General features: G+C 41.9%; 1 protein-coding gene across 1 annotated transcript in view; it reads left to right on the top strand.

Annotated features, from left to right (window-relative positions):
• The window catches only part of LRPAP1 (LDL receptor related protein associated protein 1), a 36408-nt gene extending 10544 nt beyond the window's left edge, over window positions 1-25864 (top strand). Inside the window, exons 3-8 of the mRNA XM_089691566.1 lie at window positions 1906-2030; window positions 5753-5873; window positions 13892-14047; window positions 15724-15806; window positions 20233-20409; window positions 25402-25864. Coding sequence (XP_089547692.1) covers window positions 1906-2030; window positions 5753-5873; window positions 13892-14047; window positions 15724-15806; window positions 20233-20409; window positions 25402-25470 — 731 coding nt within the window. The 3' untranslated portion in view covers window positions 25471-25864. The remainder of the gene's footprint in view (window positions 1-1905; window positions 2031-5752; window positions 5874-13891; window positions 14048-15723; window positions 15807-20232; window positions 20410-25401) is intronic.
• The last annotated feature ends 712 nt before the right edge of the window (window positions 25865-26576 follow it).

Raw genomic sequence — 26576 nt, 5'->3', positions numbered from 1 at the left:
TTGGGGACGAACAGCTAGATACTCGACTTTTTGGTTATCCCAAAGCCAGTGACCTTTTTCTCTGGTATGTACAGTGTAGGAAATAAGTATTTGATCCTCTGCTGATTTTGAATGTTTGCCCACTCAAAAAGAAATGGATCAGTCTAAAAATCGAATGGTAGGTGTATTGTAACACTGAGAGACAGCATAGCAACAAAAATTCAGCAGAAATGCATGTCTAACAAATGATGCACGGATTTGCATGTTCATGAGGGAAAGAAGTATTTGATCCCCTTCACAAAACATGATTTAGTACTTGGTGGCAAATCCCTTGTTGGCAGTCAGAGGTCAGACGTTTCCTGTAGTTGACCACCAGGTTTGCACACATCTCAGGAGGGATTTTGGCCCACTTCTCTTGGCAGATCCTCTCCAAGTCATTAAGGTTTGGTGGCTGACGTTTGACAACTTGAACTTTCAGCTCCCTCCACAGATTTTCAATCGGATTAAGGTCCGGAGACTGGCTAGGCCACTCCAAGACCTTAATGTGCTTCTTCTTGAGCCACTCCTTTGTTGCCTTGGCCGTGTGTTTTGGGTCATTGTCATGCTGGAACACCCATCCATGACCTATTTTCAATGCCCTGGCTGTGGGAAGAAGGTTCTCACCCAAGATTTGACGGTACATTGCCCCGTCCATCGTCCCTTTTGATGCGGTGTGCACTTGTCCTGTCCCCTTAGCAGAAAAACACCTCCAAAGCAGAATGTTTCCACCACCATGTTTGACAGTTGGGATGGTGTTCTTGGGGTCATAGGCAGCATTCCTCCTCCTCCTCCAAACACGGCGAGTTGAGTTGATGCCAGAGAGCTCGATTTTTGGTCTCCTCTAACCACAACACTTTCAGCCAGTCCTCCTCTGCATCATTCAGATATTCAGTGGCAAACTTCAGACAGGCCTGGACATGTGCTTTCTTGAGCAGAGGGACCTTGCAGGCACAGCAGGATTTCAATCCTTGTCGGCGTAGTGTGTTACCAATTGTTTTCTTGATCACTGTGGTTCCAGCTGCCTGGAGATCATTGACAAGATCCTCACGTGTAGTTCTGGGATGATTCCTCACTGTTCTCATGATCATTGGCACTCCATGAGGTGAGATCTTGCATGGTGCAATAGATCTAGAGAGACTGACAGTTGTTTTGTGTTTCTTCCATTTGAGAATGATTGCACCAACTGTTGCCACCTTCTCACCAAGCTGCTTGGCGATAGTTTGGTAGCCTAGTCCAGCCTTGTGTAGGTCTACAATCTTGTCCCTGACATCCTTGGACAGCTCTTTGGACTTTGCAATGGTGGAGAGTTTGAAATCTGATTGTTTGATTGCTCCTGTGGACAGGTGTCTTTTATACAGGTAATAAAATGAGATTAGCAGCACTCCCTTTAAGAGACTGCTTCTAATCTCAGCTTGTTACCTGTATGAAAGACACCTGGTAGCCAAAAATCCTGCTGAATAATAGGGGATCAAATACTTATTTCCCTCATGAACATGTAAATCAGTGCATCATTTGTTAGACATGCATTTCTTTTGAATTTTTTGTTGCTACTGTCTCAGTGTTACAATACACCGAACATTCGATTTTTAGACTGATCATTTCTTTGTTAGTGGGCAAACGTTCAAAATCAGCAGGGGATCAAATACTTATTTCCTTCACTGTACTTCAGTGTGTGGCTTGAATACTTTGTTTATCTATTTACTAGTACAGTATACTTTCAGTTCTTTTTTTATGGTGTATACTTTACCAATAAAAACATTTTGAATATGTACATTGTTCTTGTACTTTGTATTCATCAGCAATCCAGTTACCACCTTCAGTTGTGTTACTTCCCTGTCCACAGTAATAAAGCTTGCAGTCTCTAACATTTTATGTTTTTCCATATAGTTATCTTGGCCAAGTATGGACTGGATGGAAAAAAGCAGACACAGACTGAAGACGGTAACTACATTAAAGGTGGCACAGAAAATGATGTGCTGGATGATCCACGTTTGGAGAAGCTGTGGAACAAGGTAAAGCATTGATTAGTGTCTTGGGAGTCATATGCAGACCCAGTCCCTTGCATGTGGCTTCCTCAAGACCTATTTAGTAGGTGCTTAGTGTTCTCAGTCCAGTCCAGTGGAAGAATGGAATGGTGTCTGTCCTTCCCAGTAGACACTGCTACCAAATTCAATATTCAAGACTATAAGACTGCTGCTTGTAGAAGTTGCTCATAGCTAATGAATACATTGCTAATCACCATGACTTCATAACTGTATAACTAAAACTCCAAACAAAATTGTACAAACCTTTTGTACAATAGAATCCCTCACCACTGTCAAAATCTAAAAAAAAAAGGCTTTATTAATTCGTCATAAATTAAAAAGATTGGTACATCTCTACAATACATGCACTTTTCCCCGTATTTGTTTTTCAGAATAGTGCTGATTGTTCCAGAAGTCCAGTGTGTTCCTAGATTTCTGCTGTGGGCTGACAACACTGCATCTGCTGCACTGGAATCCCTAGCAATGTTGTCAGCTGTCTGATTTCTCCCCAGCTGGATTATATTATTATTATTATTATTATACAGTATTTATAAAGCGCCAATAGTTCGCTCAGCGCTGTACATTACAAAGGGGGAAAGAATATGTGACAGAACAATACCAATACAATGCAAAACATGAGGGGATCGAGGGCCTTGCTCTTTCGAGCTTACAATCTACCCCCTCCCCTCATCTCAGTAACTTTGTCACAAGGGAGGAACTGGCATTCTCTTCCATACTCAGTGGTGCCACATAGTGTAACTGACTGGAGAGCAGCAAGGAGCTGTGCGAGTGCTCAGTTAAAGCATATACTTTCATTTTATAACATCAACATTGTTAATAGTAATACAGACAATAGGTATTTTGAGAATCCAGTATTAAAAAAAAAAAAAAAAAAAAAATCTTCTTTTCATGTTGAGTTCTACCTGTCCATCTTTCTGCCACCTCCTGGATTTCCAACATGCTTTGCAGCTTCTCCTCTGCTGTTTTACTTTTTTTAGAAGGACTACATATCCCATGGTACCTTGCTGTCTGCAGGTAGTGATTCCTGTAGTGACTCCGCCTCCTCAAAATCCTCTCAGCACCTCCTGGAGTTTAGAAGGCAGGCTCTGTGAAACGTGTGACACGATGGTGCTTACTCATAAAATATTTCATTTTATAAAACAAAAATGGCAACTCACATGCTCAGCTTGCATTAGTGCAGATCAGGCTGGCATGGTACAGTTCTGTGTAAGCTCACTCCCCATGGTCCGTGGTGGGGCTGAAGAAGGATGTAGCAAATGTTACTCCTTCAGATGATCAATGACAGATGCAACGGCAGTCTGAATCTCTTGGCTGCACCAAGATGGAATAGCGGGTGCAGGCTGTGTGCAAGTGTCAGTCCTGGAGATGAGGCAAAGCGATTTGAGGATATCTTTCTTCAAGTCTCACAGGATTGAAAAAGAGGGACATCTCAAAACACATTGGGTGTGACTTGGTAAAACTGGAACACACTGAATCTGGTGCCACTGTGCATTTTACCCAATCACCTACTGGGTTTTATTCTCACTATAACTTAGGCTGGCCATACACTATACAATTTTCTGCCCAACTTCCTTTAGATTTACCTTCAACTATGTAGTGCAATAGTGCAAGGACCTGACTAATTGGATACAATTGAAAGTGTATGTTTAGGTTTGACCTCATTATATTGTTTTTGGTAAATCTAAAGCAAAAATCTCAAGAAAATTGTATAATGTATGGCCAGCCTTAGCTTAATTGAACAACCTGAAGGTAGAAGCTGATTGTTTACTACGTACAGCTGCACCAGATTCTGTGTGCTCTACTTTTAGTTACCCCCCCCCCCCATCGCCTCACATCCTCAAAACATATTGCCTTACCACACAAAACATTACTACAATTTTAAAATAACAGTGAAGCTTTTTTTTTTTTCATTTGTCGTGATAAGAAGGGGGAGAAACAGAAGGTTGTTGTAATAGGATAAGGCAGTTCTAAAGGCTATTTTTAAATTAAGATATTAAACTTGCTTATACTTGCCTGCTCTATGCAGTGACATTGCACAGGTCAGTCCGTTACCTCCACTTCTGAGGTCCCCTGCCGACGCTGTCTTCTCCTCTTCTTCTACGTGTGCCCATCAGCAAGCTGTGTGTTATGGGGGCACATGTGCTGGTGCACTGCTAAGCTGGGCTGTGTGCATCCATAGACACACACAGCATGACCCTCCCCCCACTCCCTCCTCACAGGTTTTGACTGTGAGCAGCAGGAGCCAATGAGAGCTCTGCTTTTAGAGTCTCTTGTGAGATGAGAAAAAGGGGAGAGAAGGGATGCAGCCAGACACAGCGTGGGATAGACAGAGGACTTGGGTGAGTGGGTGGGAGACAGCGAGTGGATGAATTAAGGCAGGGCTTAAAATTTCAAGTCCTGAGCTACTAGCCAGGCCTTAAGAGTTACTTGCCACCAACAAACACACACAGAAACAGACACCTGTACACACACACACATGTACATACACACACAAACATGTACACACACGCACAGAGACACATGTACACACACACGTATACACACACACAGGCATGTGCAGACATGCATACACACAGATACATGTACACACACACACACACACCCCCCCCCCACCCCTTAAAAAAAGTTGCATTACTTCGTTGTTCACTCACAGAGCCAGGTACTGCACTCTAGGGGGAGGCGGAGAGCACAGCACACTTCTTCCTTTGCTTTCACTGCGCTCAGCTATTGAGCAGTCTGACGGCTCTCAGTGCCAATGACAGATCTGGCCTTAGCTCTGAGCCTGCTCAGCAAGAAGGCCCTGGGGGACACACTCGCCCCCACCATAATTTCCACTTGCCATTGGCGAGCAGGTGAGTGGAAATTTCAAGGCCTGAATTAAGGTAAAAGAAATTCTAGCTTTAGCACCACTTTTAAGGTCTGCTTTTTATAGTAATTCTCTTCACAGCATTGTCTAATGCCAGTAGTCTATTTGTCTATAAATTGCTTTGGGGGGGAGGGTTATTAATAGCAGAGAGCCAATATCACTAGTTGCTCCATATTTTACAGGCCATTTAAAAAATGCAGAGAGCCTTGGTATGTCAGAGTTCTCTCTGCCTAAAACAGAAAAGAAAACTCCATGATTAGAGGAGAGGCTGGTTACCTGACTTAGACATCCTGTCCTCCTCTTGTTAGGCACAACTCTTTCTATCGTTTTAAAGAAAATAAATGAGACTAATTGGGTTCGCATCCTCAAGGTTTTTGTAGGAAATGTTTTTTGAGAGGTTGAAGGGCCTGGCAAATTCTAGATTGCTTGTGCCTGAAATATGGTTCCCCATCCTTTTTTATTAGTGGGAGACTTGTGCAGCCTGTGTAGTGAACCTTGCAGCCATTGAATTGGTGTGACAGCCAGGGAACTGGTCTTTTCAAAAGAAGTCAGCTATGAGATTTTATATTTTCTCCTTTTGGCCTTCTTTTAAGGGTATTTTGTAGTTTTGTAGATACTGTCTCCAGTCCTCTTCTTGCTTTACTTCATGCAACATACTGTAGCCAATCAAATTATTTTCCATTTTCTGCCTGTGTCAACCGAATCCTAGTTGCTAAAGGTTACAGCACAGAAATTGTGTACATGGTTACTAAACTTTGTAAGTTAAAACTATTAGTCTGCGGAGATGAATATTGTCATGACATAGTCACTTCTGATTGTACAGGCAAAGAGTTCCGGGAAATTCTCAGAGGAAGAGTTGGATAACCTGTGGCGGGAATTCCTCCATCACAAAGAGAAGACAAATGAGTACAACATTCTACTGGACACAGTCACCAGGACTGAAGGTACAGCGTTTTCTTCCCTCTAGCCGAAGAGAAGGTCTTGTTAACATTTCGTAAACCATAAGCTCCAATTCTAGCAGTGAGAGAGCAGGTCCCTTGCGGACCAATTGCCTAAACTCAAGATCCTAATCTCAAGAAGATCTGAGACAACCCTTTGTGTGTGTGTGTGTGTGTGTGTGTGTGTGTGTGTGTGTGTGTGTGTGTTGCAGTTTTCGAAAATGTATAATCTGCTATGCAGTCACTTTAAAACAGATTTGCAGCTTTTAATGACGTTTACATTTACTCCTTTGGACCCAGCTGGTCCAAACAAACTATTACCTTCAATAACAGATACAGTGGCTGTGTGTCCCCTGTGTGGGATCCCTCTATGGATCTTCTTGTAATTTTCACAGCACTGCACGGCTGAAATGTTCAGCTCACATAGAACCAGCACACCTTATAAATGGGTTCACACCTATACATATTGTGATGCATATTTTTTTTCAGGACATTTTGTGTTTTTGAAGCGTTATGTTTTTTGGGAACTTAGTTATTAGAGGGAGGTGTTTTGTTGTCATGCAGATGAAAAACGCAGTGGAAATGCATCAAAAATGCAATACTGGTGTTTTTTTTATTTTTTTTTGTTTTTTTGTTTTTTTTGTTTTTTTAATGCTGTTCCATTGAATTCTATTGAACCAGAAATGCAAACTGCTGTGGGGGTAAAAAGTCCCTAGCCCTTTCCAAAAATGCACTGGCTAAACACACAGATGTGAACCATAAGAAATCATGTTAAATGGACTGTAGTGTGTTTTCTGCAAACAGGGAAACACACTGGAAATGGCAACCGTGTGAAGCTAGCGTCATGAAGGGAGAAAGAGAGAGGCTTTCATAGTGTAAACTGTATGTTCATTAAAGTTGCACCAACCATTTTACATTAAAACATGTCTAAAACCGACACTAGTATACTGCACATTCAGTTGTAAGCAAGCCGGGTCCAGACACTATTCTCTTGCTGTGAGCCTGGACTCAAACTCCATGGTGACGCCACATCCACAAGCCACGCTGGTGAAGTCAGCATATCTTTACCTCATTCACTAAACTAATAAAAGTTCACATTCACAAAGTGAATAGCCTTCACTGCTCTAGTAATAAATTTTTAATGTGCACTATATAGTAGATTAAGGCATCATTCTCACTGGCCTACCCAAACAAACGCTATCCCCACTCCAGTGTATCCTGAACTCAGCGGTGAGACTCATCCACCTCACCAACCACTCCGCATCTGCCACCCCCCTCTGCCTGTCCCTTCACTGGCTCCCGATTGCCCAGCGCATCAAATTCAAATTACTAACTCTGACCTACAAAGCCATTCACAACGCCGCCCCAAACTACCTAACTGATTTGATACCCAAATACTACCCTACCTGTGCCCTTCGCTCCTCACAGGACCTCTTACTCTCTAGCTCCCTGGTCTTCAGCTCCCTGGTCTTCTCCTCCCAACTGCAGGACTTCTTCAGGACTTCCCCCATCCTCTGGAACTCCCTACCCCAATCTATCAGACTGTCACCTACCCTCCTCACCTTCAGGCGCACCCTGAAAACCCATCTCTTCAGGGAAGCCTACCTCACCCTCACCTAACAACTGATCTCCTCCAATTCTCCCACCACTCCATCCCCCACAGCCACTTCCTCCTGTACCACTACCCCCTCCCTCCTAGATTGTAAGCTCGAAAGAGCAGGGCCCTCGAACCCCTCGTGTATTGTATTGTTACCGTTTTGTCTCATGTTCTGTCCCCCTTGCTATTGTACAGCGCTGAGCTATATAAATACTGTATAATAATAATAATTCACACATACTACAGAGTGCACAAGGGCTGCATTTACAAGTGTCCAGTGCAGGCAGTCCCATTCATGTCAACTAGGATGCAGTGGCTGCATGGACATAGCCTCTGCTCCCAATTTCAGCATGCATATGGGTGTGGTTGCATATCCCCGCACGCAGACAATGGGGCAGATTTAAACTGGTACACTCAGAATCTGGTACAGCTGTGCATGGTAGCCAATCAGCTTCTAACCTCAGCTTGATCAATTTAAAGCTTTTCCTAATAAAACCTGGAAGCTGAACTTCAGCAAGTCATCTTCATTATGTCTAGATGCCTAAATGCATTGAGGTGCTGCCATGTGATTGGCTGATTAGCAGTTTGTGTTGCCAAGCAATTGAGCAACCAAGCAATTCAACAGGTGTGCCTAATAAAGTGGCCGGTGTGTGTGTATATACTTCTCAGAGTTTAACCACTTGCCCTCCAGAAGATTTAACCCCCCTCCTGACCAGGCCATTTTTTTTTATACGGCGCTGCGTTACTTTAACTGACAATTGCGAAGTCATGCAACGTTGTACATAAATGAAATTTATGGGGTGTCCCCCCACAAAGAGCTTTCTATCCGTGGTATTTGATCACCTGTGCGGGTTTTTTTATTATTTGCGCTATAAACAAAAATAAAAACAATATAACTTTTTGCTATAAAACCTAACCAGTAAAATTTTAAAAATAAAATTTCTTAATAAATTTAAGCCAAAATGTATTCTGCTACATGTCTTTGCTTAAAAAAAAAATATCCCACTATGTGTTAATTAATTGGTTTTACATGAAAGTTATAGCATCTACAAATGTGTGTGTGTGTGTATTCTGACACGGGGGGGGGGGGGGTGGACTTACTAGCTACCACTGAGATCCTCAGTGACATGAATACAGTGATCAGTGCTAATGACACAGGGCAGGAAGGGGTTAGGATTTGGGATGATCAAAGGGTTAACTGTGCTGTGTCTGTGATTTACCAGGGAGATGAGCTGGATTGTATGCAGGGTAATACAAAGCAGCCTGTTCGTGTTGACAGGAAAGATCTGTGTTGTTTACATACAGATCTCTCCCCTCTCAGGTCCGCCGCTGATCAGAGTACCGACAGCGACCGGGACTCAGTGATCGGCATGCTGAGGAGCCAATAGCGGCACGGGTAGGGAGCACGCACCCCCTACTCGGAAAAACAAAATTACGTATGTGTGTGTGTGTGTGTGTGTGTGTATATGTATGTATATGTGTGTGTGTGTGTGTGTGTGTGTGTGTGTGTGTGTGTTATATATATATATATATATATATATATATATATATATATATATATATATATATTCTTCAGCCTTGCTACCACTGAGGAGGTCACTAAGGTCTTCTCAGAAGCCCCCCTCACCACTTTCCCCCTTGACCCTGTCCCCACACAACTCCTCCGGTCACCCTCCTCCTCCATCCTACGCTCCCTCACCCACATCTTCAATCTCTCCCTCTCTACTGGCGCATTCCCCTCCCCCCTAAAGCATGTGCACATCACCCCCATACTCAAAAAACCCTCCCTGGACCCCACCGACCTGAACAACATTAGCCCTATCTCCCTGCTGCCATTTACTTCCAAGCTCCTTGAGAGCTTAGTCTACAATCGCCTAAGCTCCCGCCTCACTGACAACAACCTCCTCGATCCACTACAGTCTGGCTTCCGTCCCCTACACTCCACCGAAACCGCCTTACTCAATCACTAATTACCTGCTAACCGCCAAAGCTAATGGCCACTACTCAGTCCTCTTACTCCTTGACGTTTCCGCGGCCTTCGACACAGTTGACCACCCCCTCCTCCTTAATAAACTACACTCCCTCGGCATCAGAGACTCCGCTCTCTCCTGGCTCTCCTCCTATCTATCCCAACGCTCCTTCAGCGTTACCTATAACGCTATCACCTCCCCCTCTCTCCCCCTCTCTGTTGAGGTCCCCCAAGGCTCTGTCCTCAGGCCCCTTCTCTTCTCCATCTACACCTTCTCCCTCGGCAAACTGATACACTCCCACGGCTTCAACTATCGCCTCTACGTCGATGACACACAAATTTACCTCTCCACTCCTCGCCTCACCCCTTCAGTCTTCGCCCGTATCACCCACCTACTGAACGACATATCAGACTGGATGTTGCTCCATTTCCTCAAATTGAACCTTTCCAAAACCGAGCTCCTGATTTGCCCCCCCTCTCCATCACGACCAACAAGCCACCTTCAGTCCCACCCCGCAAGCCAAAGTCCTAGGTGTTACTCTAGACTCAGACCTGTCCAACCAACTCCATGTCCAATCATTGGCAAATTCATGCAGGCTCCACCTCCGCAACATCTCCAAAATACGTTCGTTCCTAACCCCAGACACTACTAAACAACTTGTTCACTCCCTTATTATCTCACGTCTGGACTACTGCAACTCCCTCCTCACCGGCCTACCTCATCACAGACTATCCCTGCTTCAGTCTATCCTGAACTCAGCGGCCAGACTCATCCACCTTACCAACCGCTCCTCTTCTGCCACCCCCCTCTGTCATTCCCTCCACTGGCTCCCGATTGCCCAACGCATTAAATTCAAACTACTAACATTGACCTACAAAGCCATTCATAACGCTGCCCCAAACTACCTCACCGACCTGATACCCAAATACCACCCAACCCGTAATCTTCGCTCCTCACAAGACCTCCTACTTTCTAGCTCCCTGGTCTCCACCTCCCATGCTCGACTGCAGGACTTCTCCAGGACTTCCCCCATCCTCTGGAACTCACTACCCCAATCCATCAGACTGTTACCTACCCTCCTCACCTTTAGGCGCACCCTGAAAACCCATCTCTTTAGGGAAGCCTACCCAACCCTCACCTAACAGCTGATCTCCTCCACTCCTCCTACCACTCCATCCCCCACAGCCACTTCCTCCTGTACCACTATCCCCTCCCTACTAGATTGTAAGCTCGAAAGAACAGGGCCCTCGAACCCCTCGTGTTTTGTTTTGTTTTGTTACGGTATTGTCTCATGTTCTGTCCCCCACTGTAATGTACAGCGCTGAGCAAACCTTTTAGTGCTATATAAACACTGTATAATAATAATATATCTCTCTATATGTCATTTTGCACATCCCTATAGCAGTACTTCTGCTATAGGCCGGTCAGGAAGCCGTTAAATGCTCGCATGCATATGGTTGTAGAACTCTGAATGCAGACAGTCTGGTGTTCACGATTGTACGAAGTACCGGTGAATACTTGCAAGCAGCCGATACAGTAATTCGTTTGTACAGGCCTCACCCATAGCTCCAGGAGGCAGAAATACAGCTGTATATTATGTTATACTGCTCAATGGGCATCAGGGTACACGAGCCTTAACTATTCCTTTTGACTGTTATCCATTCAATAGTAAAACAAAAAAAGTTCTGAAAAGAAAATAAACCCCCTGAGCAGGGGTGGACTGACAACTCATGGGGCCCCCTGGCAATAGGGGATCATGGGGCCCCTGTGTCCTTGCCCAAACTCGAAAAAGGTACCAGGGGCATCTCATGGGGCCCCCTACTGACCCCGGGCCCTCGGGCAGTGCCCGAGTTTTCAAATGGTCAGTCCCCCCCTGCCCTTGTGTATGATTTAACCCTGCAGTTGTTTTTTAATAATTAGTATTGACGCAGACACCGACTTATTGTTTAATCTTCTCACTTGGCTCTCAGGCTGAGATTTGATGGCTTTTTGTAATAAGTGCACAATTGCTGCACGTGCCGGAACGTCTTTTGTTTGTTTGGCATGCGTATTGGACAGCTACCAGCTCAATCCAGAGACGATTAAGAGTAGGACAGAAAGCTTTCACAGGAGGTTCACACACAGCGCTCCAGGCACTACTGTACACAGGCTCAGGAAAAGCAGAACATATTATTATTTTTTTTTTTTTTCTTGATGTTTGCTGGAGGATTTCAGGGAAATTACAGTTGCCCTTTTCAGGGTGAGGTGCAGGTGATGATGACAAAGTAAAGGTCTGAAAGAGGTTCTGGATAAGCCGCTGGCAAATGTATGGTTCCAGTCTAATCTGTAACCTTAACTGACATTTGTTTTACAGAGAAATGGATAACAAATAGCAACATGAGACCTCTAAACAAAGTGCGTACCTCTCATTTCATGACAGTAGATGGGTTTTTCTACTTGCAGCTCCAGCCCCAGTACTTTAATAATAAATATGACACTGTGAAGGCAATAGGCAGAATGCATGTTCTAATATGTTTGTTAATAGTGCCACTTCAAGTCCAAACACTTTCACCCCCTTCCTGCCCAGGCCAATTTTCAACTTTCAGGACTGTCACACTTTGAATGACAATTGCGCGGTCATGCAACACTGTACCCATGATTTTTTTTTTTTTTTACACTGATTGCTTTTACACCTATAAAGGCTGTAAAAGCAATCATTTCTCCTTCTCTCTGGCTGCATTCTTGATGCCGTTGAGAAATACTGTGTGAGTCGTGATTGGTCACAGCTTGTCACATGGTACAAGGCTGTTGTGAATAGCCTTGTACCATGTGATCTCTGATCATTCAGATTTCACGCGTAGTAAGCAATTATGTCAGAAGTGACATCTTGCTTACTCCTATTCATGTGATCACTGATTGGCCAATCAGTGATCACATGATTGAGACCTCACACAGAGGTCCTGTACAGCGACACTGGATCGCGGTGCCACGCACTCCCAGGGAGAGCGCACAGTCCAAAATGGCGGGCACCGTTTATGAACGGCAACCTGCACTGCCACCGTCCGGCCATTTTATATACATGGGCTGGATGGGAAGTGGTTAAGTGAACCTTTGACAATATATCAGTATGGACATGGCCAGGGTGGAATAATTTCAGAAAGATAATCCAATGTAGAGGACTTTTTTTTTTTTTTTTTTTTAGTTTGACTTGACTGGCTCCTAAATTCTGAATGTATTTGCATACCACCGATTTATTGCACTTATCCTTTTTTGCCTCTTTGCCCAGTCCTAAACTAAACCACCTTTCCCATCCACAGATTCATACATGCCCAGTTATGACAGCTTTGGTCTCCAGTGTTTGTTTACATTCTGATTGTGGCTGCACATTATTCCCCTATAGAACTCTATGGGGACGTCTCCAATCATCATCCGAACTCTAGCCTCAAGATTCAGCCCCCTAGCAGTTACAGCCCACTTGCAGTCTATGGAGCTGTAGTGCACAGGTGTGGCCAGGAGAGTGAGGCTTGCGGTGCTTGGGTAATCATGGCACATTGCAAGGATTTAAACAAACTGTTGCAGATAATTCACTTTTTGTTATTTGGAAGAAATAGCAGTTTGTGTCTGTGTTCATATGCAAGGTGAATGGGAGTGCCTTTTTTATTCTTCACCAGCTGGGTTCTAATTAGTGGCAGGATATGAATCCCTTTTAGACATTATTTCCCTTTTGGGAGTATCGCGCTAAAAATTACATTTTTGTTGCAGGGGATGCCCAAAATATGCCTTTTAATCTTAGTGCAGACTTCAGGGAAAATCAGTAAGCAGGAAATTACATTTCTGGGAGGGGCGTTCTGTACACCATCTGTGTACATAACTCCTCCAGGTTGCCATATTACATTGCATTTTACATAAAATGACTGTGGGACAGATTGAAAGGGAAGGTAATTTTAATAACATTCAATCACAAGATGACTTGTGTAACAATTGTATTCCCCCTCCCACCCCCCACCCCCCCCTCCCCCCCACAAAAGTGGAGTTATTATTATTATTATACAGGATTTATATAGCGCCAATAGTTTGCTTAGTGCTTTACAATATAACGGGAGACAATACAGTTCAATACAAGAGGGATAGGAGGGCCCTGCTCCTTGGAGCTTACAATCTAGGAGTTACCCTTTAAGTGCATTTATCCTCTTATGACTTGCCTCATTTTTATCATGTAATTATACCATTTCTAGGTTAAGTCAACATTATTTCTGTAGGTGAAAACCATTCTGTCACATCACCGTCTGACTTTTTTGATTTCCTACGGCTGATATTGCTACAGTTCTTTCTTGCAAAGAAAATTACGTTTTCCAGCCAATAATCAGACGACATGAGAACTTTTGACAGGACCTTTAACAAATAATCTGTTAGTTGTACGTTACAAAGCGTAGGCTGCATATAAAGTGTGTAAAATATTTTTTTTTTCTAATGAACAGAAATCCACAAAAATGTAATCAGCCCAGATGAACATGAGCTGAAAACAGACTTCTTGCACAGCAAACATGCAGATCTTAAAGAGAAACTCCACAGCATCAACCAAGGATATGAACGTCTGCGGAAACTGAGCCACGAAGGATACGCTGGTGGAAGAGGTGCGTCCCTGTGTGACACCTTGAGCTTATTCAGAAGCAGTTCTGAAGGAATAGTCTTTTCTGTTACCAGTCATATATACATGAAAGTTCTCCTTGTAACCACTTGGGCACTATAGCACTTTTTTGAACACCTGTAAAAATCTTCACTTTTTTGGCCATAAAATTATTTAACATCCCCAGAACATTATATATTTTCTGAAACCAGAGGCCTTGTAGAATAAAAAGATGATAGTTGCAATTTTTTATGTTGCATGATATTTGTGGGGAAAAGGGAAAAAATATAAAAATTAACTTTAGTACACACAAACAATAGAATACACAATCTAAAAGATGTGGTTGCTTCGAGTAAATAGATCCCAAACATGCCAAGTCTTAAAATTGTGTATGCCTGTGATATGACAAAATCAGTGGTACCAAAGAGTCTCCACAGGCAACAATTCAAAAGCCATTACAGCTCATCAGTTTAGGATGAACTGTGAGCTCTGATGTTAGGATTATTGCTCTCACTCAAATGTTCGCGGCGATACCTAACCCCAGCTGCAGTTTACATGCACATGTGCCCCCTGGACGCGTGTTTGCATGTGCTGGTGTGTGCGGAGCAGTAGGGGTTTCAATTATTAATAATAATACTTTTTTTATTGCTTGCTATCACAAAGGGTTAACATACCCCTATATCGTGCCATTGGGCCGGGGACTGGTACTCTTTATGGAGAAATGTGGGGCCTAGGAGATTCCAATATTCCCCCTGCCCTCCAGTGCATGTAACAAAGCACAGATCTGCTCGGTTACATTTTGCTATGGCTGTATCAAACAGAGAATGACACTCAAAAACATATCTGTATGTCTTGACCACAGTTATCACCAGAAATGAAAGGGAGGATAAATTCAAACGTGTGTGTGTTAAGGAAATATACTCACAAAGTGATGGTATAACAGGCATAAGTAACCATAATCCAAACAGGGTTACAGGTAAATCGAAAAGGGGGGGGGGGGGATGAAGGCTAATGCGTTTATTTATTGAGGTAATGCGCAAGGTTTGTGCGTTCTTTCTTTCATCGTCCTCTAGTGTGTGTGTGGTGTGGTTTTCTTGAAGTGAATTGCCTGTATTCACTTTAGTTGGATTCAAGAGAAAATTAAATGATGTGTTAACTCGAAGCATAACTGTACTTTCATGTTTTAAGAAAAAAATAAAAAATGTATATATTTTGTACTAGTCCCACAGCCTCTAAAATGACAATATGATGTAATACCTCTTCCAAAGAGATCCTGTTCTCAGCAATATTACCTGCTACTTTTGCTGTTCAGTAAAAAATTTTTTTGCTGCCAGAAGTCAGATTGCTCAGTTAAAAACAGTAGTTCTTCTGTTCCCACACGGTGCCATCTGTTGATGGTCAGGAACAGCTTATTTACAGCAATGATGGATGCAAACATATTGCCAGACCATGCTGTTGGAAGCAGGAATATCCTCCAAACAAAATGACCACCTATATTGGCATGTTTTCCTAGACTTTGAGAGACTAAGTGTATGATGTCAGGGCTGTTTGGGTGTTTTGAAGTTAAGTGGCCTAGGATAAGTTACTCTTGATAATAATAGAAAACCAAAAAAAAGGAATTAAATTTTAAGAGCAAAAATCCTTGAAGTAATTATTTTTTTTTGCATTAAATATTTGTTTCAGATTTTAATGAGCCTCGTGTCAATGATTTATGGGATATGGCAAAAACCGCCAATTTTTCAGAGACCGAATTAGAGTCATTTAAGGTAAGGAGCAATTCAAAGTGTTCAGGTTGACATGCTTATGTAGGTCAGGGGGCTGAGTGTCATACCTGTTTTTGATGGGAGACTTTTCCACTTGGATATGAGTTCCTACATTCACCATTCAGGTTGTACACCAGTCTGGACTGCAATCTCCAAATACTATTCCTTTCCCTGCAAACTCTTTCTATGTGGGTTTTTTTTTTTTTTTTCTCTGCCCTTTCCTTTTGGAATGAGGACAATGCTGAAATATGCGCATTTAATATTTCCACAACAGTGGTACCCAGCATGCATCTGATCTGGCAATAGACTTTGGCAGTGAATATCTGTAGGCCATTACCGCATCTGCCACAGTTGCAGTACCACTCTAAGGAGCTGTAATTAATTCCGGTGCCTTCACACCTCTGGGTGACTTGCAGTTGCTACTAAATATCTTTCACCTAGCAGTGGTGGGTACTCCTTATATCAAGGTTAACAGGAGAGTAGACAGGTGTTCTGCGGCTGGCATTCTGACACTGGGGGGAACTGACTTGGTGTCACTAACATCCCCAGTGACACCAGTACAGTGATCAGTACTAATAAAAAGCTCTGACACTGTACTAATGGCAGGAAGGGTTTAAAATGTGGGGCGATCGAAGGGTTAACTGTGTGCTTTTTTTTACTATGAGGCTGTTTCACAGTACGCACACTGCCTTATATAGCTCAGCTATGCAGTGTGTATGGCTCTGCTATGCAGTGTGCAGGAGCTGGCAGGGTAGAGATCTGTTGTTTATACACAAGTCTCTCCCCTCGTCGGAGATACTCGACGATTACTTGATGCCTGCGAGAAATCCACCGGCCAGGACCTGGTGATTGACAGCCGAGGCCACGAATGGCAGCACGGGTAGGGTGCTTGCACTCCCCCCCCCCCCCTCCTTACCCATATCTGCAAAATTGCGCGCGCGCGTGTGTGTCTGTGATTTTGCTCACCCGTGCTGCCCTGTAGCAGTATTTAGTCCCTAAAAATGAGAAACAATGGTTTTGAAATGACAGAGCTCAATTCTTTAAGGACCCGTGGGTGTATGCCATCCAGTCCAGGTGCTTTATTTACCTTCTTTATTCTGTCTAAATATTTTTGGATCATATCCATTGTGAGCCAATGTGGATCATCTGGAGCTGTGTCAACACCATGCCCATTATGGACAAGAGCCCCCCCATACTCCTTTGTATACACAGAGCTGAAGAAGGTATTTAATTTGCCTTCTCTTTGTCCCCAGTCTCCCACTCTAGATTATTTTGTAAAGGGCCTACATGCTCGGACCGAACCTTTTTACTATTAATATATTTGAAGAATTTTTGGGGGTTGGTCCTGCTATCTTTTGCAATCTGTCGTTCGTGTTCAGTTTTTGCGGACTTTATTTCCTTTTTACATATTCTGTTATATTCTTTGTAACTTAGTTTAAACGATGATGGCATTCCTTCATTTTTATATTTTAATAAAAGATCTTTTCTTATTTTATAGCTTTTTTTAACTTTGGCCGTAAGCCATATAGGTTTGATTTTTAGCCTTTTAAACTTGTAAATGTTTAAGTTGTAGAATTATAGTTATGGGAGAAAAATTGCCGGGGTCTTTTCTACAGCTCTGATAACCCTGCTGAGTCATGAACTGAAATCTGGTGAACAAAAACAGACAAGGGCGCACTCTTATCGTGCATTACCGTGGAGACCCACGTATTTATTAAATAAAATAGAAACACACTCACAAACCAACGAGAATAAAAAAAACAGAAAGAGTGGTCCGCAACAACAGCGGATACAATGCTGTGCCCTTGGTGTATATATAAACTGACGCGTTTCGGGAAACGAAATCCCTTCCTCAGAGCTCTGAGGAAGGGATTTTGTTTCCCAAAACGCGTCAGTATATCCACACCAAGGGCACAGCATTGTATCCGCTGTTGTTGCGGACCACTCTTTCTGTTTTTTTTATTCTCGTTGGTTTGTGAGTGTGTTTCTATTTCATTTAATAAATACGTGGGTCTCCACGGTAATGCACGATGAGAGTGCGCCCTCGTCTGTTTTTGTTCACCAGTATTCAGATTTCCCAGTCTTTTTGAAGGGCAGCACCTCTTCGTTTTTGGCATTTTCAATTCCCTGGTCTGCATGAAGATTTGAGCGCTGGTTTCATTTGTTTGTCTATTGGATAGGAACTGAAATCTGCCTTAGCCTAGAAGTTGATTAGAAGGCATCTGATCACTTTGGCAGTTGATCCCTTGGCAATAGAGTGTATTTGCACCTCTCCATACCGGGCACTTTTACACCCTTCCTGCCCAGGCCAATTTTCAGCACTGTCACACTTTGACAATTGCGTGGTCATGCAACACTGTACCCATATGAAATTTTTATAATTTTTTTTTTTGCACAAATAGAACTTTCCTTTGGCATTTAATCACCACTGAGTTTTTTAATTTTTGCGAAATAAAACAAAAGAAAAACCTGAAACTTTGGGAAAAAAATGCATTTTTGCAAATAACATTTCTTCATAAATTTAGGTCAAAATGTATTCTGCTACATTTCTTTGGAGAAAATACCCCAAATTAGTGTATATTTAGTCTGTAGGAAAGTGAGAGTCCAGAAACCAAGATCTGACAATTGATCAATCCTGATGTACTGATGGCCCATTTCATTTCTTGAGGCCTGAAAAAGCCAGGATAGTAAAAATACCCCCCAAATAATAATTAAATTAATACCATTAAATTAATTCAAATTATGATACAAATAACTAATAAAAGTGTATACATACCAAAGAATATTTAAATAGATAATTTCAACTAATCAATCTCCTCCAAATAAATATCAAAATAATTCCACATGAAATACTCCTCTAAAAAAAATATTTTGCCATTTATTTGGAGGAGATTGATTAGTTGAAAATATCTATTTAAATACTCTTTTTGGTATGTATACACTTTTATTAGTTATTTGTATCATAATTTGAATTAATTTAATGGTATTAATTTAATTATTATTTATTGAGAAGTATTTAGGAGCGCAACATATATTTGTAGATATTTCCAACACAGTTGTAGTTATGTGTTTCATGTTTGCGATCCTCTAGTAATTATCACACCTGTGGCTCGCAAGTCACTCTGATTCACCTATACCCCCCAAATAACCCATTTTTTGAAAATACAGCTCAAGGTATTTAGTAAGAGGCATGGTGAGTTATTGGAGGTTGTAATTTTTTGTTTTTTTTAAATATTGTCACCAGTCCAGTACAACGTTATTATATAACTGGTGTGGTGATGATCAGAGACACTGACAGTATGTGTAAAAAAAACTAATAATTTGTAGTTTTGTTTTTTGTGTGTTGTGTTTTTTTGTTTTTTAACACTGTAACCAAAGCAATACAATGTTACCATAGTAACACTGAACTACTCTGGGCAAGTGATCAGTATTTTTTTTTTCTTTTTTTAACACATTATGATTGCTAATACCAATGTATTTCATTGATATTTGCAATCATTTGTTACTTAAATGAAACTGATTTCATTCAGTCTTTTGTTGTGATTTAGCTGTGATTGAGCAAAGCTCATCACATGATACAGATGGGCTGTGATTGGCCCTGTCTGTATCATGTGACTGCCTTGACCAGTCACAGCTAACATAATTGTATACAATGGATGGTATGACATGGTCCACATTTCTCTACTGTTGTATCCCAAGCATTGAAATTGGCATGAGGATTTCCTAAGCTAGGAACCACTTCACTTTCAAGGGACTCCAGGGTTAACAATAAATTGAAAAGGTTTATTTTCCTTTTGGCCTTTCACCTCATCCAGGACCTTGTTCTGTTGTCCCTCTGCCTGGCTCCAGTTCACCCATAGGCAATTTCCCCTCTATCTAGATGTAGTTCAGGCTTTCAGAGTTTCTCGCAGCCACTGCTGCTTTCAGAAAGCCTTTGTCATTGCTTATGGTCCCTTTTACTCATTCCAGAGTTCTCTCTGGCTCAGACAGACCATCACACATGCTTAAGATGTTACAGATCGAATGGCGTATGCCTTGACCCAATCTTTAAGTGTTTTCTTAGGTTCTTTGGCATCTAATCCTTCTGTAGGTGGCAGTATACCCAACAGCACACAACTTCTGTGTCCCTTAATGGGCTCCCAAGAAAAGAATTTTACAGCGAGTGCAAAAATGCCATTTTTCAGTATGGCAATAGGCAAAGTTTTTTTTTTTTTTTTTTTTTAGGTATGCAAACAGAGATCTAATTTACATTTTATGTAGGAATATAGCTCTATCGCTTTACTAGTGAGGTCAGTTTCCTGGAGCTCAGTTAAAGTGTTACCATCCATATATTGATCATTACAGCCTGCGCCTACATCTATATCCTAGGGGCTGTGTTGATAATGGTATCGATCGCATCTTCCACAATCTTCCTCTCTCTCTCCTAAAGGAAGAACTGAAACACTTTGAAACCAAAGTTGAAAAACACCAGCATTACCAGAAGCAGCTTGAAATCTCACATGAAAAGCTGAAACATGTTGTAGAAACCGGCGACAAGGAGCACATCAAGAAGAGCAAAGAGAAGCATAATGCCCTCACAGAAAAGATAAAGGAGATGGGTTACAAGGTATGTGCAGCAGTCTTGCTGAATAGTAGAGAGGCATTCTTTCCATGGAGACGGCCTCACGTGTTTGGCTTGGTCATTCTATTCATTCGAGTAAAGCTGTCACAATTCATAGGCTGTCATTGCTGACCCTTTTTGCTGGTTTCTGTAAATTGCCACAAAATGTAGTCACAGGCAACGTGTGTGTGTGTGTGTGTGTGTGTGTGTGTTTTTGCATAGAGGAGTGTTTAAACCTCCCTGCATGAAGGTAAAAGACCTGTCGATCCAGCTATATGCGTGAGAACTGCTGTTGTCCTGGCTATGCCTCCTAATTGGCTTCTGCTGCTGTGAATCACAGCCAGTGAGGAGGGACTTGTGGGAGGGACACACAGAGTGGGGCACAGGAGTGAACATGCACTAGTGCCCCTATAGCAAGCAGCTTTCTGTGGGGAGGAGCCAGGAGCGCCGGCAGGGAACCCCAGAAGAAGAGCATTGGGGCTGCGCTATGCAAAATCATTGCACAGAGCAGGTAAGGTGTGTGTGGTGTGGTCTGTGGTTTTTTTTTTTGTTTTGTTTTTGTTTTTTTTATTGACGCTTTTTAGTACCAATGACGTGACACGACCATTGACCTTGCTTTCTACATGATGAAATTGGCCAGTGGGGCGATGATCAGACTGGTTTAGGGAATTATGGTAAATATTACTCTGCATTATACCATCGAAAAATTTAGCTATGTATATTCATCAGCTGGGAAGGGGACAATTTTTCAATTTATTTTATCAGTGCTGAGAGTAGAACACTGACCAGGGTATGGATTTTTAAAAATCCCAAAATGGTAAAATAAGCCCTTACTTGCCTAGCTGGCAGCAATGTGGAGAAATTCATCCTCAAAATTAGAAGGACTGAAGTGTGTCAATTCTCCCCATGTTGCTCTCCCCTTCTTCCAATACACCTGCTGTGTTTTAGAATGGAGATTAGAAGGTTGCCAACTTGATGCTGAGGGGTGAGCAGAATAAGCTGAACTGCTGAAATGAAACCATACTTTCTGCTGTGAACGTTAAGGCTCCATGTACACTGCACATTTAACAACATTGGTAGCATTTAGCTGTGTAAAGTCAGACAGCTAAACAAAAAACAAAGTGTTTTTTTTTTTTTTTTTTGCGTTATTGCATTAGTGTTTTTCTGCATTTGCGTTTTTTTTTAGGTGGAAAAAATGTTTTTTTCAAAAGTCCAAAAATGCTGATTTGCTGCGTTTTTTTAGCGTTAGAGCATTTTTACAGATACAATATAATTCCTCTAGAAACCTGAGGTGTGTGTGTGTGGTTTTTTTTTTTTCTTTCCAGCCAAAAAACACTTCTAAAAGTGTGCATGGACACATAGGATAACAAGCTGGAGTTTACTGGCTGTAGAAAATGCCAAAAGCCAAAAACAGCCGCTGTAAAAAATGGCCAGTGTGCATGAGGACTAAAGCTGAACTCTGAGCACAAAAACATTTATTTTAAATAAATTCCTCAATAGCCACAAAGGATTTAAATTAACTTGAGTGAGCCAAATGCATTTGTAAAACTACATATTACCTTGTAAAGGTAGCAGTGGCATCATCACTGTGCTGTACTTAGCCTGTGCAGAGAACATAGGCAGGGCCCAGCAAGCTCCACCCACTTCAGGCTCCCTGCAGGAGAGGATGGAGACCAGACCAGTCACCCTGCACAAGGAGAGAGAGCAGCAGTGACCGGTCTGTATTACAGGAAGCTCCTGCACAGAGACCATGTTTCACAGTGGATTACTGCACAGATCTGAAAGAAATATGCAAAGCACACCAAGATTACTGAAAGAATACACATGACTTTTGTATATAGACAGCATGTGCTTATAATGTCTTTTTAAAGATTAACGGCTGTACAGTGCCAACGCCTAAAGAGTGCAGTGTGTGTGTGTGTGTGTGTGTGTGTGTGTGTGTGTGTGTGTGTGTGTGTGTGTGTGTTTTCGTTCCTTACCCGTGGAGATTTTTATTGTCTTGGAAAACCAGACCTGGTAGAGCACAAAATCTGTATTCAGTAACCGTAAAACATCCTTCAACTCCTGACATTTTGATGGGCTGAAAAGACTTGAATTGTTAATGCATCGTATTGCTTTTGTCACAAATGTAATACTCCTCCGTTTTGACGACTGCTGCACACCACACCAGTGACTCCATAAATTTCCCATTTAAAAAAAAAAAAAATCGTAGTCACTGGTCTTTTTATCAGACTGCCTTTAGCTGTAGTATTTGGCTGTTTTGTCTAACTAGAATAAAATCTTCATTCACATGTGAAGTTATTCAGCATACATGCACCTTTTTGTAATTAAAGCAGAACTATGAAGTAAAAGGGGGGGGGGGGGGGGGGGGGACTCTCATACTGGTTTTGCAGATAAGAATAATTTATTTATTACAGGTACTTCTATAGCGCCGTCAATTTACGAAGCGCTTTTTATATATATTGTACATTCACATCAGTGCCTAACCCTCAAGGGGCGTACAATCTAAGGTCCCTAACTTACATTCATACATACACATACTAGGGCCAATTTGGACAGGAGCCAATTCACCTACCAGCATGTCTTTGGAGTGTGGGAGGAAACCGGTGACCCGGAGGAAACCCACGCAGGCGTAGGAAGAACATGCAAACTCCAGGCAGGAGGTGCCGTGGCTGGGATTCGAACAAACGACCCTAGTGCTGCCAGGTGGAAGTACTAACCATTTAGCCACTGTGCTGCCCATAATGACCTCTAGTGCGGTCTTCTGGGTGCCCTGGAGTCCAGCATACTTTTTTAGATCCATATTGTCAGGTGCTGGTACCATATTAGATACGTACCATAGCTCAGGTCCTGGTATTGTACATATTCCCACCACTTGCAAGCAGAGAAATTCATGCATAAGTGTCAAACTCTTAAGGGTTCATATGACAATGCTGGATATATCACTGGCATTGTGAACGCTGGAGGACAATTATTAAGCAAATTAGTGTTACAAATGCAAATCAGGCTGTCTCCCAATCAGCAAAGTGTCTTTGACAGGTTTACAGTGTACTTGGGAGCAGTGTGCTGAAATCCTTGGCATCCAAATGTGACAGTCTTGGTCAAAAATATTGGTACCCCTGCATTTCTGTCACTTCACCCAGGAAATTGTTACAATTACTAATGTTTAGGCATTCTCATGTTTATTTCTTTTGTTTGTATTGGTATGACACAAAAAAAGTAGAGAAACAAAAAGCCAAATCTGACACATTCCATGCAAAACCCCAAAAATGGACTGAACTAAATTATTGGCACCCTTAATTTAATATTTGGTAGCACACCCCTTGGAAAAAATAACTGAAATCAATTGCTTCCTGTAACCATCAATGAATTTCTTCCACCTCTCTACTGGAATTTTGGACCACTCTTCTTTTGCCAACTGCTCCAGGTCTCTTAGGTTGGAAGGGTTCCTTTTTCCCAATTGCTGTTTTTTGAGATCTCTCCACAGGAGCTCAATGGGATTGAGATCTGAACTCATTGCTGGCCGGTTCAGTACTCTCCATAAATAAATATTTTAAACATGGAAATATGTAAAGCATTTGCCCTTCATATGTTTTGTATATCATTGCACACACCAGAGTGAGAACAATAATTCTAGGTTCATTATTTACAGTTACAGTACCTAGAGATGCAACAATACCATGTGGTTTTTTTTTTTTTGTTTTTAACAGTGACTACAAGTGCTGACACAGATACCTTTTTGCAGTGTGATTTGAGCCAATACAAAATGAATGGGTTCAAATCTCACTGCAAAAAAAAAAGCATGCAATTTGAACAGGCATGTGCTGCGATTCCTGTCAAACACTTGTGGCTTCTGTAATCACTCCTGTGTGAACCCTGGCTGAAATCACTATGACAAGCCTGGGTTTAAACAGCAGGTGTGCAGAAAAAAAATGCATGCAATCAAGAATCACACCACATTCCTCAAATTGCATGCAGTGCGATTTTTTTTTTTTTTTTTTTTTTCCCCCCCTCCACGGTCTGTTTCACTTCAAGTCGCACCACAAAGGTATTGGTTTTAAGTATCTGAGCATTTGCACGAATACAAGTGCTTGTGCAAATGCTTGTATCATTGCAACCCTACAATTAACTCTAAACTTACCTGTAGGGACTTTGAAAGAGTCGCCTGTGGAAAATATATGGTACTGAAGCTTGTTACCATTTCACAGATGAATGCAATTTTAGGTTGGATGTGTTTGGTATCCTATGTATGTCCCACAACGCTTCGTGACGGCGCCTGCAGGCTAAGCAAAGGGGTGGTCAAGCCCTGGCCCTGTAAGGAGGTGGGGGTGCTGTCAGAAATCATGGGGCCCCATACAGAATACCTGACCGTGGCCCTGCCTACTGCATTCCATCACCCTGCTGATACGTGCAAGTGAACTGTGTGCAAAAATGTATGGATGCATTGTAGGTTTTGCAAAGTAATGAAAAACAGTTGTAAGCGGCTCAGTGACCGCAAGCATTCAAGGGATATCCTGAATGTGCTAGAGGGCAAGAGTATGTAGGAAAGACTAACATGGGGGGGGGGGGGGGGTTGGGCAGACAAAAGGTCATGTATGTGCTGCAAAACTGTCAAGGAATGGAACTGCATCAGCTGAGAGAACTTAGAAATGGTATATCATAGTATGCATCCTTGTGTAAGTGATATACAGGTGTGTGTGTGTGGTCCAAACAAGAGTAACAGAAGTGGCCCCAGCGCTACAAGTGACAGGTACCTGTCCTTCAGCCCCCTACCCTGAAGGAGACCACAAACAATCTCTGGTTACTGAATGCAGAGTAACAGGAAAAATACATGTTCCTACCTGTAAGGGTAAATTGGCAACAGTTTTGTGTGTGTGTTTTGTGGGGGGGGGTTTGTTTTTGGGTTGTGTGTTTTTATAACAAAAAAAAAAACTTAATTTGCTGGACATGTTTATGTAAATGTAACTCAACTTATTGTACTTCATGGATTTAATTTAGGTTAAAAAACATCTTCAAGACTTGACCAGCCGCATCTCCAAGAATGGCCTCTCACACAATGAACTCTGAAACAAACTATTATTTTGTAAGACCTAGACATTTCAGCGCGTCATCAACATAGAACCAAGAGACCTTTCCTGCTGATTTCAGAATGGACCAATTTTTTTTTTATCAGTCTATAGACATCATCCTTACATGAATGTGTTCTTCACTGTACGTTTTGATGGCTGTTCAGTTAATCTGCAGTCTCTCCTACAATTTTTTTTTTTTTATTTTCAGGATTCTTTAAATCAACTAGAACTAGTAGTTTTCCGAAGGGTTTGCTGTTAACTTCCTATATTATATTAATATGTGTTTTAATATTCATCCTTCACAGTGTTATGTTTATTACTGCACCAGCTGACGTTTGCATTGCCTTCAGAGATTCATTGATTGAAATCTTAAAATAAATATTTTCTATGAACTTTCTGCCTAAGTCATTAAATGATGGTATATATTCTTTAGAATGGGTGCTTGTCACTCTTGTAGCTGCACTCTTGTTTGCTGCACTATATTTACTTTATACAATATCACAAACTGCATTCTTAAAGCTGAACTCCAGGGGTGATTTATTTTGCATACTTTCATTGGGCTAGCTTGGCACAATGTAAAAGTATGAATGTGTGATACCTGATCAAGCTCTTTAAGTGAGTGAACAATGTAAGTATGCAAAATATATCATCCCTGGAGACCATCTTGAAGGCAAATGTGTGCTTTTCCCCAGCCATGTAAAGCAACAGTTTTGCTGTAGTGCTTCCATCCGCAGAAACACATACTTTCTTACCTTTCCTCTTATACCGCTTACATCTACCTCCAGGAGTGAAGAACATACATGGTACTTCTTTGGTATGGTTCTTGGCTCAGTGCTCTCACATTTGGATGGGAAGTCATTCGACCCTGTGCAATCTGTTTGAAATTCCAAAAAAGAAAAAAAAAAAAAAAACTTTACAAAGGGCTGTCATGGAGTAGCAGGGAGTGAAGGTTGAGTGGGTTGGGGGTATCAATCATGCAAACCTGTTGCTTTGCCATTCATAGAGAAGGGTTCATATAGTGATTTTTGCATATAGTTTGCTCACAAATGTCTGATTGCAGATCCCAATTGTTGTAGATTAAATATACACACATCTAAAATAGCT

Source organism: Staurois parvus, unplaced genomic scaffold (assembly GCF_062004578.1).
Source record: "Staurois parvus isolate SC_StPar_1 unplaced genomic scaffold, SC_StPar_1.0 ptg000564l, whole genome shotgun sequence".
NCBI classification, from domain to species: Eukaryota; Metazoa; Chordata; class Amphibia; order Anura; family Ranidae; genus Staurois; species Staurois parvus.
The sequence above is the reverse complement of the archived record's forward strand: the minus strand, read 5'-3'. Positions and strand labels throughout refer to the sequence as shown.